The 14,470-nt window shown below is 38.5% G+C and overlaps 1 protein-coding gene across 3 annotated transcripts in view; it reads right to left on the bottom strand.

Moving 5' to 3' along the window:
* Positions 1 to 14,470, bottom strand: part of KCNQ5 (potassium voltage-gated channel subfamily Q member 5) — a 462,350-nt gene that overhangs the window by 102,618 nt on the left and 345,262 nt on the right. For all 3 annotated transcript variants that reach the window (XM_075202618.1, XM_075202616.1, XM_075202617.1), the window contains exon 3: positions 3,231 to 3,357. In XM_075202618.1, the coding sequence (XP_075058719.1) occupies positions 3,231 to 3,357 (127 nt within the window). The remainder of the gene's footprint in view (positions 1 to 3,230; positions 3,358 to 14,470) is intronic.

Raw genomic sequence — 14,470 nt, 5'->3', positions numbered from 1 at the left:
GATAGTTTATTTAAGTATGACATAAGTTATTTGGTTCATTCATGTATCAATTATTTCACTAATTACATTGATTTACAGTGCACAAAAGTGCAAAAAAGACACATAGCATGTGTAAGTGTGCAATTAATTTGCAATTAAGGCTTAACAACAACCCCAGACCAGGGGGTATATTTACTAAGCAGCGGCTCCGACAAACTGCCGTTTCTTAGTGGTTTGCGCTATTTTCTTATAACAGCAATTTTATTCAAATTAATAGGTTTTGTCCGAAATATAAAATATACCCCCAGGTGTATAATGCCTTGCTATTTGCATAGCTAAAATGCCGGGTGGTCCCTTGCAAAGGAATGTAATATATTCCAGTTTACCCAGTAACTTTGGCATTTTATATATTTAATATTATTGTAAATGTTGCTGTGCATATTTGCAAACTATGACATCTTTATTGGCAAAAGTGTGACACATTTGTAAATGACCACCATTGGTTTAATTAATATATAATATGTTAAACATGATAAGTCATTCAATGTAACTCAAGCTTTGCATCTAACATGGGCTATCAAAGTTAATTTTTATACACACCTTGGAACATATATTTAACAGACTTCAAAGTGCAATAAGAATTATGATCAAATTACAGTTTTTAATATGTTGTATAATATAAAATATACCACAATTTATTTCATAAAGATACATTAAGTTACTTAACAGATACAGATACATAAATAGGAGGAACATCAGCACAAAACACAAAATCTAATAAAAATGTATCAGTTTATCTACTGGAAAGTTGAATTCTATTTCAATTGACACATTTGGAAAAATATGTTGATAGTTATCTTATAATTATAAAGCCTCTGTTACAAAGCAATCAATATTACAAGCCACTAACATTCATCATTGGTGGCTAGACTTTGGCGTTAATAGCATTATGTGTCGCCGCTTAACGTATCAATACTTGTGGTATCTATTTACTATTTTGCGATCAGCCATAAAAACAGAGAAAACAGTTTTGTCCATAAAATGGCCATCACATCATTCACAAAGGGTTCAACACAGGGGAAATGATGGATTTCTCTTGCCATTAGACTTTTAACATTTCTTAATGCAGACCACATATATCAATATGGGGCCTGCAAAGTTCTCCAATTTATTAAACTGCAAAATGCTTTGATTTTCACGGCAAGGTAACGCCATCCAAGGATGGCACTACCTGTAATTTTCAATGGGATCCAGCTGAAGCCTCTCGGGCTTCGTTGGATCCCTCACCAGTGGAAGTGCTATGCGCATAGCACTTCCTTCACTCACCGGCAGCATGAGGCTGCTGGTAAACAGTAAAAAGAGCTCATGGAGGAGGAGGGTACCTCACCGGGGTTCCCAGTGCAGCCCCAGCATGTTAAATTACAGCTGTGTTTCATTATGCATTGCTGCAATTTGCTTATTTATTGAGATGGCACTAGCTTAATAAATAGACCCCTTAAAATGGTACAGCCACAATTTAGCAATGTCCTACTGGCTGGAGATCCACAGCAAAATAGCTCTTCTCTGCGGAGAAGGCATTCCTTTAACTGGCATTGTGTCGCTGTGGCAAAAGGCAGCGTAGACCAGACACTGCCTTATTCTTCTATTGAGCATGTGTAGCTATACGTGACGCAGAGAGGGACCTGAGTTGGACCGATTGTATTGTATGGAAATCTGTTATGCTTATTTATAACACAGAATTCAATTTGGTTTGTGTATTGATTTTTAAAATAAATTTTTTTTTAAAAATGTAATTGTAATTTTAGGTACACTGTAATATTTCACAATTAACTCTACTTTTTTGCTCAGTATCTAATGACTGAAACAACCCTGCTCCTCATCTCATCTGCAGATTTAGACAAGAGGCTGTATGAAGAGCAGCTGTAGACATAGGAAGGAAGGAGATGTAGCCTGTTACGAAGGGATGAAGAGACGCTGCTGCTTCTCTGATTTCTATTCTCTCTGGCAGGACTGAAAGCCTCATGAAGATTCCCAACACCTTCCTGAGATCGCATCAGGTTTTAAGTGCCAGCAGTCAAGCTTTTTGACTCTATTGTTTTGCTAACCTCACAGAGATCTATGGGGATGGTGTTAAACAGCGGAAGATAGGTTAAGGTCAGGGAAATCTCTGATTTCTCCAGTGTTCACCCCTTTAAAGAATTGGACAGAGTGCTGCAATAACTATTCAGCCGTTCTCTCTAGCTCATCGCAGTTTAATAAAGAGACACCCAAGTGTTAGAGCTTATTCTGTGCAGTATTATATAGTACAAATAAAGTTACTGTGAATGTAACAATATTTTTTTCAGTATGACACATACTGCACATACCATGTAATAAATTCACTCACTAATAGTGGATTAAATATGTGCTACGCACAAATATACACAGAAAAAATGTTGGTAAATTTAATAAAATGTACAATAATAATCTACAAAATATGTTAATGAGAACTTGAAATATGATACAACAAAAATTATTTTGAAATACGTACTCAAACCTTGTGACACGTAAATTGAAACGTCAATATTTACAGGTGATAAAAATGTACTTGATCCTTCAGTATTCATTTGATCATTGGTCATATTGTTCACAAAAATGTGCAAACCATGAGGTTATATCTTAGAAATGGGGCACATTTAAGCACTTCACGGAAAGCTCATAGTCACTTGTCACCTTTTCATAGGGACCGCGCATCCTGTTTCTGAAGCGGGATGTACGGTCCCAATAGCAGTGTTAAGGCAAAGCAGCGTTACTTATTAATGCTCGGTCACCAGAGAGTATTGTTGGGTAGTAGACAATGCATGGGAGAATCAATCTCTGAGTATAAATGGGTGGCATAAGGAACACTGCCACATGCAGAATGCCACATAGGACTTTGAACAGGAAGGGGGAGGTAAAGGGAACAAATTCCCCCTGGGCCACTCTTGTTTTTACATATGAGAGCTGGTACTAAGGAGATGTCGGGGGGTTCAGTGCTGCAAATAATTAACTCTGTACTGCAAGTCAGAAAATTGTCATAATCAAATTGTTATAGCCATATCTGTCATATCTCTAGATTCCTTCCCATGACAGCCTATTATGTAAGGTATGTAGCCAGTGATAAGATACCATAGACACTTACAACTGTTGGCCTGGACTAAGTGTGCAAGTTGTTAGTAAATTAATCGGTTGCAAATATTTTATCACATAGGCATGGAAAATAGCATACTTGCCTATTACACAAAATGGTTTCCTGGCATATCTTAACCTTCCTTGCCATCCTCTGTAACGACAGCAGCAGCCCGCAGACCATATACGAATAATATACTCCAAACCAAACACGACAATCATTACGAATTCCTGAAATGGAATTAGAAACATTGATAAATTCTAATACTGTAACATAGCAAACATTTTGATTTAAAAGTTGAATAAAAGCTAGAAAAAAAATCTTTGTTTTGTTCTAAAATCTTAGTGTTATGGTACTGCTCTGTTCCTCCCATGACATGAAGGCAAGAACATCATCTAAGGTAGCATCAGGGGCAAGCTGGACTGGTGGGCATCTACCCCCCTGGCCGGTCACATAGTGGGCTACCTGGGTGGTATAAACCTATCAGCGGCAGAGACTATGTTCTTAAATCACCTCCTGGCCTGGAAATTAATCTTCCTCACCTTCCCCAGTGCTTCAGTCACTGGCCACATACTGTAATAATTGATTGCAGAAAGGAGCAAGGGGTGATACAAGTCAATACACTCCCGTATCAATCCCTGTAGCACAATCAGTGACTGTCAACAGTAGGGACAGGAGAGGAAGTAATGTAATGAGCACCTGGTGACCAGACTCTATGATGATGGGTAGTACAAGTGCTGCCTTGGGAGGGAGAGGAGAAGGAACACCACTAACTGTATGTTTTATGTTGAGAGCAAATCTTTTTTTTTACAGTGACAAATCTATCTTCCTTGTTTTTTTTTTATTTTCAATGCTGTCAATTTTGAAAACAGAGAACAAACAGCCTGTCATAGCATATAATTAAGTTGCTAGCAGGGCAATTAATATAGGACAAAATCAGTAGCCAGAGTGTTATATACCTTGTTAGAGGAATGCAGCTGTCAGCATCTGGTCACTCTTAACAATGACATATGAAACCTATTATGAGTTTAAGTTTCTCAAATGGAACAAAACCATTGTATTAGGAAAATATTATATGTGACCAACATTTAACATTTAATCAATGAGAGTCCTGGAGATTCCTTTTCTTGGTTGTAAACTGCCTGCACAAATGGACTTTTTTCTTTTGCATTGTTGAGTGACATCTGGGGAGGTCTGAACATCCCATGGTTGTATTACCTCTCGGGAGGATTGGAATGATCAACTGGTACATTTTGTTCTTAATTATTAAGTGTACATGTTTCCCACTGTTGGCATTTTCATTGATTAAAGTAAGGACAATTCACTGATTACTGGTCTTAGACAGACGCATGAGATTACAAGTGTGCGCTCATGTAGAGAATTGCACACCCCCTTATTTGTGCATTTTGCTGGTTTGTGCGACATTACTTTTTTCTTTTCGTATCATATTTTGAAATAACATTGCAGTTGTCAGCAAGCCGACTAGTAGAGAACAAATACTTGGCTAGTCTCAGACAAATTAGAGAACACTAGGCAAATCTTCACATATCTAATCCCATTGTTATTTTATTTGCAGCATATACTATAAATTACATTAATACTACTAATAACAATTGACAGTGAATAAATTACTCAGTGTTCACTAATTTGAATACTGGGAGAGAAGAATTTTCGGCAATGTTGTTTTTCCAATGAATACGTTTTACAGATTGCTTCCCCACCCACCAAAGAGAATTTAAACAGCTTTTGGAAGCTATTACAGTGCACAGAAGCATGCAAAGAACACAAAAAAAACAAGAACATTTGGATTAGTTAGATGTGTTTTAACTTGTTTTTCTGAAAATTGAGTTCTTATAGCTGCCATTATAACTAAGTGTGGTGATTTTTGGGAAACCATGCATGAGTACAACCAGTACTAACTGTGCTAAAATGCAAGTGACTGATTGTGTATCACAAGACCAATTGACAACAAATCTGGTATTTTTTTTTTATCAGGTTTGACTTTCCTAACAAAAGTTAACCATCTATTGTGTAAAAGGCCATAAGATTTCCTTTGGAAGTCCATCTGAACTGATGCACTTCACAACAGTTTAATATGGTAATATAATTATATTTTTGCAACAATTAATACTTGGCAATTTACGTTCAAGCGACAAGTGCAGTGTAGTGCGAGAAAATAAACACCTGTCTGCGACATTACGCACACGCCTCTGCCCACAAAGATGCTAGATTTTTTAAATGCACATCTGGTATGTGTGGGTCAGGGCTCTAGACTTTAGTTTACACCACAAGAAGTATAAATTATATACACATCCGTACAGAACTAAGTAGAGAATTGCCAATTAACAACTCCCCTGAAAGTTGCCATATGCCCAGTTTTCAAATGAAATCCATGAACACCTTATTGCTTCTGCACACAACAGATTGAAATGGATAGTTTTTATGTGAATAAAGCCCCCACTCCCTAAAAAAATAACAATCCAAGATGCAATTATTAAATCTGTACATGATGAAAACTGGCTGAAGCAAAACCAATTCTGGCTGAAGGAATACTATACAGAGACCACTCTGGTGTCAAATATACTCAGCATAGGTCATTCTAATGACCAGTATAACATGCAAAACCAGCTGGTCTATTATACAGAGCAGAGTCTGATATTGCGATGTTAAAAAACATAGCTGAGCATACACAGTAGAACCTATTCTGGTGACTAGCAAACAAAGCAAATCCCTGTTTTGAGGACATTCTTAGTAGTCAATATGGCCTGCCTGCTCTACAAGATTATTTCCATGGAAAGAGTCAGTATTGGAAAGAGTCAGGAACTGCCACTAGACAACACCTTGGACAATAATTGGCTGATTGTGAGAGCCAGCTACTTTTACAGTGGATTCTAACTATCTATTGGTGCCTACTGTACAAACATTATTGAGCTTTTAAATAGTTAGGTACTACCTCTACAAATTAGTGTACAGAATGGGCAGAACGAGCTGAGTAAAACAGAGAAAAAAATGTAACCAGGGCTTGAAAGGTCACAATAAATAGACATTGCAGATAGCTGAGAATTTCTCACATGCACAACATTCTGGGACATCAATTTTATTGTTGCCAATATCTTTAGCTCGTTTGCTGCTTGGTCAGATCCTGGAACGGTCAGGCCATGTTTAGAAAAGTGATAGGTATTGTTATTATTATTATCCTTTATTTGTTAGGCGCCACAAGAGTTCCGCAGTGCGTACATAGCACAAACAGTAGACTATACAGGGTGAAATATTACAAATACTAAACAAAAAATTCCAAAACTTCAGAAACTCCAGGCAGGCTAATGCAGTAAAGATGGAGCAGAAGAACAGATATGGAGATAGGGGGAAGAGGGCCCTGTTCAAACTAGCTTACATCCTAAGGGAGGGTAAACAAAACTCAGGCACAAAGGGAGCCAGTTGAAGTGAGTGGGGAGAGAATAGGGGGGTCGGGAGGAGAGAGGGGAGAACGAGCGGAGATGAGGGGGTTAGGTGGAAGATTGGTAGGCTTTGAGGAACAAGTGAGTTTTAAGTGCCCGTTTGAAGGAGCACAGATTAGGAGAGTGACGGATGGAGCGAGGGAGGTCGTTCCAGTGAAGGGGGGCTGCACGGGATAAGTCTTGGCTTCTGGAGTGGGAAGAGGTGATTAGAGTGGAGGAGAGGCGATGGTCATTGGCCGAGCGCAGGTAGCGGGCAGGAGTGTGAATGGAGAGGAGGTTAGAGATATAGGGGGCAGTAGACTGGAAGAGAGGCTTGTAAGTGATGGTCAGGAGTTGGAAAAGGATTCTGTAGGCGATGGGGAGCCAGTGTAGGGCAAGGGAGAGAGGGGAGGCAGAGGAGGAGCGGCAAGAAATAGGTACTAATTACCTCCTGGAAAGATGAGCATTTAATAGCATTTACATTTAATAAGTAGTCCTATTCTTCCAAAATGTTTAGACCTCACTAAATTAATAGGCCTCATTGCCACCAATTCAGCCCCAGCAATAAATTAATAGTCCCATCACCTCACCTTAATACAGACCCCACCATTATTCACCACCACCACCACCACCACCACCACCACCACCACCATTAGCTATTGTGGCCTTTGAACCTGATATCAAGTGCCTACAAGGTCTCCAGATCAGTTCAATTGTAAGTAACGCACGTTATATTACATTGCACCATCATCTTCTATCGGAAAGAAAGAGACACACATTTCCTTATTACTCTTCTTATTGTAGCTCATGATCATTGTCTTTGTAGTACAATTACTCTAGTGGTACATAGCTACATCATCTTTTTCTAACTTAGAGTACAGGTTCATAGAGGACTGATAATGTCTTTAAATTCCATGGTGTCACTTGATAGGTTATTAATTTAGGGTGTGAGTCTTTAGGGCTAAATGTAAATACTGCCCACATTAACGACCTGATACTGAGTTGGACACATGTTATGCATAATTTACACCCAAAAAAGCCACCTGTAAAATAGCATATTTCCAACCAAATGCGTAAAGATGTATCCAGCTCTGCACCTGTAGCATATGCATCAGATTTACGTCAGGCATACACACAGCCAGATCATAGACACAAGAAAAGTTTAACATTTGATTTGATAGTCAAAACCACTTTCACTATTAGACTTGATATTATACAGCAGATATAATATTCCTTCTCACATGCAAATTATTAAAATAAAATAGCACAAGACAAAACAGGACATTACAATAAAGTAAAAAAACAGTACACTACAAAATATGCCACACAGTAGAATACTCAGTTACCAAATAGCTGAACCAACAGGAAATGTAGTGTGGGGAATAGACTCTTACAATGACTAGAGGAAAGAGTGCAGCAAACAGGATCATAGCAACTGGTTGAGGATAGGAGGGAAGACACATGTGAGCTGATGGCACAAGTAATGAGTGGAGGTAGACCTGAGGGCCTTGCTTGTGAGAACTTACAAAGTAGAGGAAAGAAGAAGACAAGGGGATGACACAGAAGGAACAGGACAGTGTGAAAGGAGGAGTAGGGGTTGGTTTGGAGGAGAGCCAGTAGGTTTTGAAGAAGAAATGAGTTTTGAGAGCCCATTTCAAGCCTTGGAGGGAGGTGGAAAGCCTGATTGGGAGAGAGAGTGAGCTCCAGTTGAAGAGAGCAGCATGGGAGAATCATTGGAGGTGGGAGTGAGAGAAGAAAATGAGTGAGGAGGAGAGGCAGCAATCACTGGCAGAACAGAGCAGTTAGGAGACGGTGTGACAGGAAATGAGGCTGATGATGTAAAGGTCGGAGGATTGGTTGTGGTCTTTATAGGTGAACGTAAGGTGTTGGAACTGGACTAGTTAGCCAATGTAGCGACTGGCAGGGAGGTGAGGTAGATGCACCGCAACTGAAAGTAACAAAACATTTTTTTTTAAATAAACCCCAAAAATTATGTAATATATACACAATCAATAAAGTAAAAACCTATCAGCTTCAGAAGTGAATTTGCAAACAGCCAATCAGAAGTGGCTAGCTAGTGCCATTATCATCATCAGCAGCAGCGTATATTTGCACCTGCTCTCTAGCAGAAGCAAAAGCTACGCCTTCTGACAGGCGTATATGAATCTACGTGCTGGGCTGCCTCAGCCACCTTTGCGTGATCATGCCCTTACTGTACTCCGCCTAGGTTAGAATGCCCATTCCCTCTCCTGTCTTCCTGTCCAGTAGTGAGGAGGCGATAGTGCAGGTTACATATGTGTGCAGTTTATTTTCTAGACATGCACAGTACAATTTTGCGGATTTTACACTGTGCAAACGGGTGTAGTCCAACATCAGACCCTAAATCCAGACCCTAACTTCCAGTTGTTACGTGCAAAGAGTGAAATATTTAACTTGGTACTGCTATCATTCAAATGGTGATGTGTTAAACCTGGTTATCACTGTTATTGCTCATCTGATACCATTTTTATCAATATTATTTCTGGTTCTTCTACATTATCATTACTGAATGTCATGCAATTATATTACTGTTATGGTAACCTTCAGCACAGAATTTGTATTATCGTCTTTTTATATGCAACTTGTATTTCACAGCTACAGTCATTTAAGCCACTTGGTGATGACAAGTTCATCTTTATTTATTCATTATCATCTAATATACTGTCCTACCAATTATCAGACTATTTAATAAATGTGTTAAGTTCCTTTTCCCTTTATACCTGGTATGTGTGTGCGAGTCATCACCAGTTTTTAATTCTGAGCAGGAAAGGGATTTCCCAAGTCAACCTCTGGCAGACTTGTCCAAGATCTGCAACCAGGAAGAGAGAACCTGACACGGATGGAGGCACTGCTTTAAGTAGAGAGGAGACTAACCTAAGTGTGAAATCATCCAGATACACTGAGGGCTAAATATATATATAATTGATATAATCACATTAAAGATAATCCCCTAAAAAACATTTAATACTTGTCTGTAGACCAACATATGTAGTCTAGATCAGAGGTAAAAGGTATTCTGTAGCTTTCCAGCTGTTATGAAAAATTCCAGCATGCCTACATTGAGTTAGGTTAGTCTCATCTCTAAACAGCCAGACAGGCAAGTCCAGTCCACTCACCACAACACTCCAGTTAGCCATGATGCCATGCAGAAAACTGCCTTTGACTTCTGGTTGAGGTACTGCTGCACTATGCAGGGCCAGTGAGAGGTTGTTTGGTTCACAGTGCAGCAATTGGTTTGCGCACAGCCTAGGGGTTGTGTGACTGCACAGACCAATACGAAGGCGCTAGTTCTCAGTTATTGGTCCACACAATGACCAGCTCTCATTTTGGGCCAATTCGTTTGTGAGGGCCCCATCTTCGGGGGCCCATTACTGCTTTCCGTCTCTGGCAGTCACCCCATACACCTCTATAATAATCCACCACTGTAAGAGAGATAGATAAATAGGACAAAGATCGATATTAAAAATAAATAAATATGAGATAGATAGATGAATAGATGGGAGATCAATATATAGGTGATTAGGTAGAGAGATTTGCTTTTGAACTAATTAACAATTTTGTTTCACATATATAACTTAAATACTTTTCAGTATTACCTGCTGTGATTAAAAGCACAATAGGAAATAATAATAGTAGATTTGAGAGATTTAAGTAAACAATCCATATATTATTTTCTAATCTTCTTTTGAAGAGCTGGCAACTCTATGTGGCATTTACTCTGTTGCTAGGTTAACAATGCTTTTCATACATTTGAAATAGTAAAAAGCTTCATAATTAGCGAGACAGCACTTATCAGGGTCACCGTGTCTGTAGAGAACGAATTCCGTCTGGTGGAAATGTACAGTCCTCAAGTACAAAATATTATTATCTCTAAGCTACTGTAGATGTCAAACTAAACTCTACAGGTGATAGGAGCAATGATGTTTTATGCTATATGATATATATCATAATTATTAAAATCCATTCAGAGAATTTGAAACAGGCTAAATATTTGTGTTACAGGTAGAAAGTTGAATATCAACAACCAGGGAAACAGTTGAGTATTCTTTTAATATGGGGCCTTGTGTAGCGTTGGATATTCACCTGTTTGTTTTTTTTAAAGGTTTTTATTGAGCTTTTAACAGGTATTTTCAACACTGAAAACCGTTTCACAATGGTTGTTGGCTTACGGAATTTTGATAAACATTTTACATTTGAGTTCACTATAACAGATATAGTGAACATAAAGTTTCAATTTAACATTTCTGAACTTAACTTGAGGATATTATAGCTAAATTCGTTTCTACTTTTTGAAAGAGAAGAACTGTTGCCTATAACAATAATTTGTGATAGAACTGGTGCATGACAACCATGTAAACTTTAGAAAGGTAAAGTAAATAAACTGTGGGATGAAGCGGAAGAAATGGAGGCTCCATATATTGTCTGTATTCTTTTGTCTGTCAAGGACAATATCAAGTTTCCATTACATCTTAAAGATATATTGGTGGGTCATTGACAAGTAAGTTTGGCTTCGTACCACGCAGGCCCGGTGCTCCCATTAGGCAAGGTTAGGCACTTGCCTAGGGCGCCGGGCTCTGGAGGGCGCCACAGAACTGGAAATTAATTTTAAAACTGTGCGGCGACCGCTGACCATACCTCTGTCACGGCCGCCGCACAGCATTCAGATGCATGGGGAGGGGGGGAAGAGGCTATTGCTCACCACCGCCGCCTCTCTGCTCCGTCTCCTCCCCTCCACTCACTAGTGTCAGTGAGTGGAGGGGAGGAGACGGAGCAGAGAGGCGGCGGTGGTGAGACAAGGTAAGAAAAGACGGGGTGAGGGAGGAGGGCGGAGGGCGCCGATTTTTGCGGGGGGGGGGGGGGGAGAGGGCGCCGATTTTGCCTAGGGTGCCATGGACCCTAGCACCGGCCCTGGTACCACGCTAATGGTTAGAAACATGATTCATTTGTAATTTAGTAATATATGGAAAGGACTCACTGAAACTTTCCCAAACTGTAAAAAAAGCTGTTAACTTTTAATTCTTTATGCATGAAGGCTTCCAGCCTGTCCATGCTAAATATAAAAAATTGTTTCTCTTTGAACATCGACATCGAGGGGGGATTAGGATGAATTGGTTGCAGGATTCCTTTCTTTGCCACAGCCAACAATATCTTTGCTTGTCTTTTTTTCATATAAAATATGTATTTCCACACGGGGCATGTGCACCAAAACAGTGTACGCTTGAGTCCATATGCAGATTCGGTCACAGTTTATACTTATGACTCCTTCCACTAAAATAGATAGAATGGAGGGGGGAACAGCAGCCAAGCATAGGCTGAGTACAGTATGGACGTGTTCTCATAAATGTGACTGACATATACCTGGATGCAAACACATACACCTACCAAGAGGTGTATCTATTGCAGGTGCTGAATGGCTTGTGCAAATAGATTCACTGATGACTATGATTATCAGCATTAGCTACCCACTTCTGATTGCTGATTGCATCTTGACCCCTCCCACTGATAGTGCTTAATGCATTAATGGGACTGCTATACATTACTTAATAGACATATCTATTTGGAATGCAGCAAGAAAGAAGATTCTTATTTGATTACTAAAAAAGGAAAACAGATGTTTGTATTTAATTGAATTACATTTGTACATTTATTTTATATTTATTTTTATATTTAATTATATTCGACATGGTAAAAGTGACTTTCAGATTTATTAATAACACTATCCAGGCACTAATCTCTATTGTGTACTAACACTGTCAACAGCATCCCTGCACTTTCTTAATACTTTCTCTGTGTTATTGTAGAACATAATTGTACACACTGTTAATCCTTACGTAAACCTGGTGTTGTAGAGCTGGATGCATTGTGAGAGATGCGTAAATTCGCTTTTTGCATTTTCTCTGCAGTGAACCCACGTTGTATAAAGTGATAGCAGAAAAAATATAATGGAAAAAAAATGCTTTATTAGTTAAATAAAGCACATTTTCAACTGCCACAATTTTATTTTAAAATATTATTTTTTAACATTTTTTTTATCTATGTTTTACTTATTTGTTTACATTTTATTCCTACACTAAGTTTAACTGAAAGCCCAACTTTAGTTTTCCAGTTCTACTGCACATGTGTGAACCAGCAAGGAGATCCCTGGATACTGGCCTGAAGAAGAGGTATCTCTACTGATACCGGACCCGAGTATCAACAGGCAGATAAATATTATATATTATGGGATAAGCAGGACTGTAGCACTGTAGGGCTCTTTCTGTGATGTCAAGCCGTAGAAATAAGATTCATACAAAGTTAGGACTGCAAATTTATTAGTAATATTTACATTTGTAGCATTAACTGTAAGAGACTTAGGGATATTACAATTATCATTATGTGTGTGGCACACAAAATATCTTAATTAAAATATCAACATATCTTGGTACCCACCTGATGCTGACTGAGATGAGCAATCTCTTTGGGACCATAAATGCTACATTGCAGCCTAACATGTCCGAAATGGCTGTCAAAATCACAGCACAAGCTTTAAACTTAATCAACTCTTTAAAAACATTATATTTCTGTTATGATGGTTTCCCAAAACAGCTGGAGTCATAGAGGTAAGGTGACCTTTCTGTGTACCATAACTGAGTTTAGGTCATCCATACTAAATGTAAAAATCAGTGTGACTGGCTTATTCTAACTCCCTTTTTACTTCCTAATGCTAAAGGCAATTACTTATTTAAATAATACTTCAAGAAGTTTATACAGTTAAGCAATATGGCACTGAAATCTATGCTGTATTTAAAAGCAGGTCAGACATAAGACAATGTAAGGGTCACGTTCTTTTGCAGCCAGACATTTGTAAAAGGCGCAACATTTCCAGTATGCTTAACTCATTAACAACCATATAAAGACATATACAAATTTTGCTGGAATACATTTAAAAATAAGGAAAGAATTTTCTTTTTTTTTTACTGATGTGTTTCAGTGCAACAAGGGAGCTATTAACACAATGCTTGTTCTCTTTTAATTAAAAGGCTCGGAGTAGATTTTCTTGTGAGCAAATTATGTGTCCCACATTGCAGTTTTGCGCTCCAATATGTGCCTACTTTTACATTTTGAACAGATTTTGCTGTCTTATGGAAGTATTAGTAATGCAGGACAATGTTTCACCCACTGGTTATTGTCTTATCATTGAATCATGGAAAAATGGAAAATCTCAAACAGGAAAATCTAATGTTAGCTTTCTGTATGTTTCCAAGTCCTGAAGATTGTTTTTATGTAGGGAAATTGAAGATATTGCTCTATATTTGTACCACCTAAAACCCCATAGTTTCATATATATATATATATATTTATATAGCACCACTAATTCCAAAGCGCTGTACAGTGAACTCATTCACATCAGTTCCTGCCGTATTGGAGCTTACAGTCTAAACTCCCTAACATACATAAACACTATTTGTACCTGCTAATTATTATATGTCTAATGGTGTCAGAACAATGTATATAAAATAGCGCACCCATTTTGATAAGAGAGCAAAAGTGCTACATGTCCTGGGTACTTCAGGATAGGGGGCTTACAATTACACTACCAGTAGTAAAGCATCCATAAAAGGCTTCTGTCTCAGGCCCCTGATATCCTACGAAGGTAAGAGACCCATTGTTTGACGGTAATAATGATACAAATATCAGCTTTAACCTAATATCTTAGTCCTAACTTTAACATTTGCTCATGTACTAAACCCCAAGCTTTAACCCTAGACCTAACATTATCCTAAGCGCTAACTCAAGCCTAACTGTGAATCTAGTTCAAACAGGGATTGCTCTGGGATATTTAAAAGAGATCCTTAAACGGATGCTTGAAATCTGTGTCATAGCATGT

Source organism: Mixophyes fleayi, chromosome 3 (genome assembly GCF_038048845.1).
Source record: "Mixophyes fleayi isolate aMixFle1 chromosome 3, aMixFle1.hap1, whole genome shotgun sequence".
NCBI classification, from domain to species: Eukaryota; Metazoa; Chordata; class Amphibia; order Anura; family Limnodynastidae; genus Mixophyes; species Mixophyes fleayi.
The sequence above is the reverse complement of the archived record's forward strand: the minus strand, read 5'-3'. Positions and strand labels throughout refer to the sequence as shown.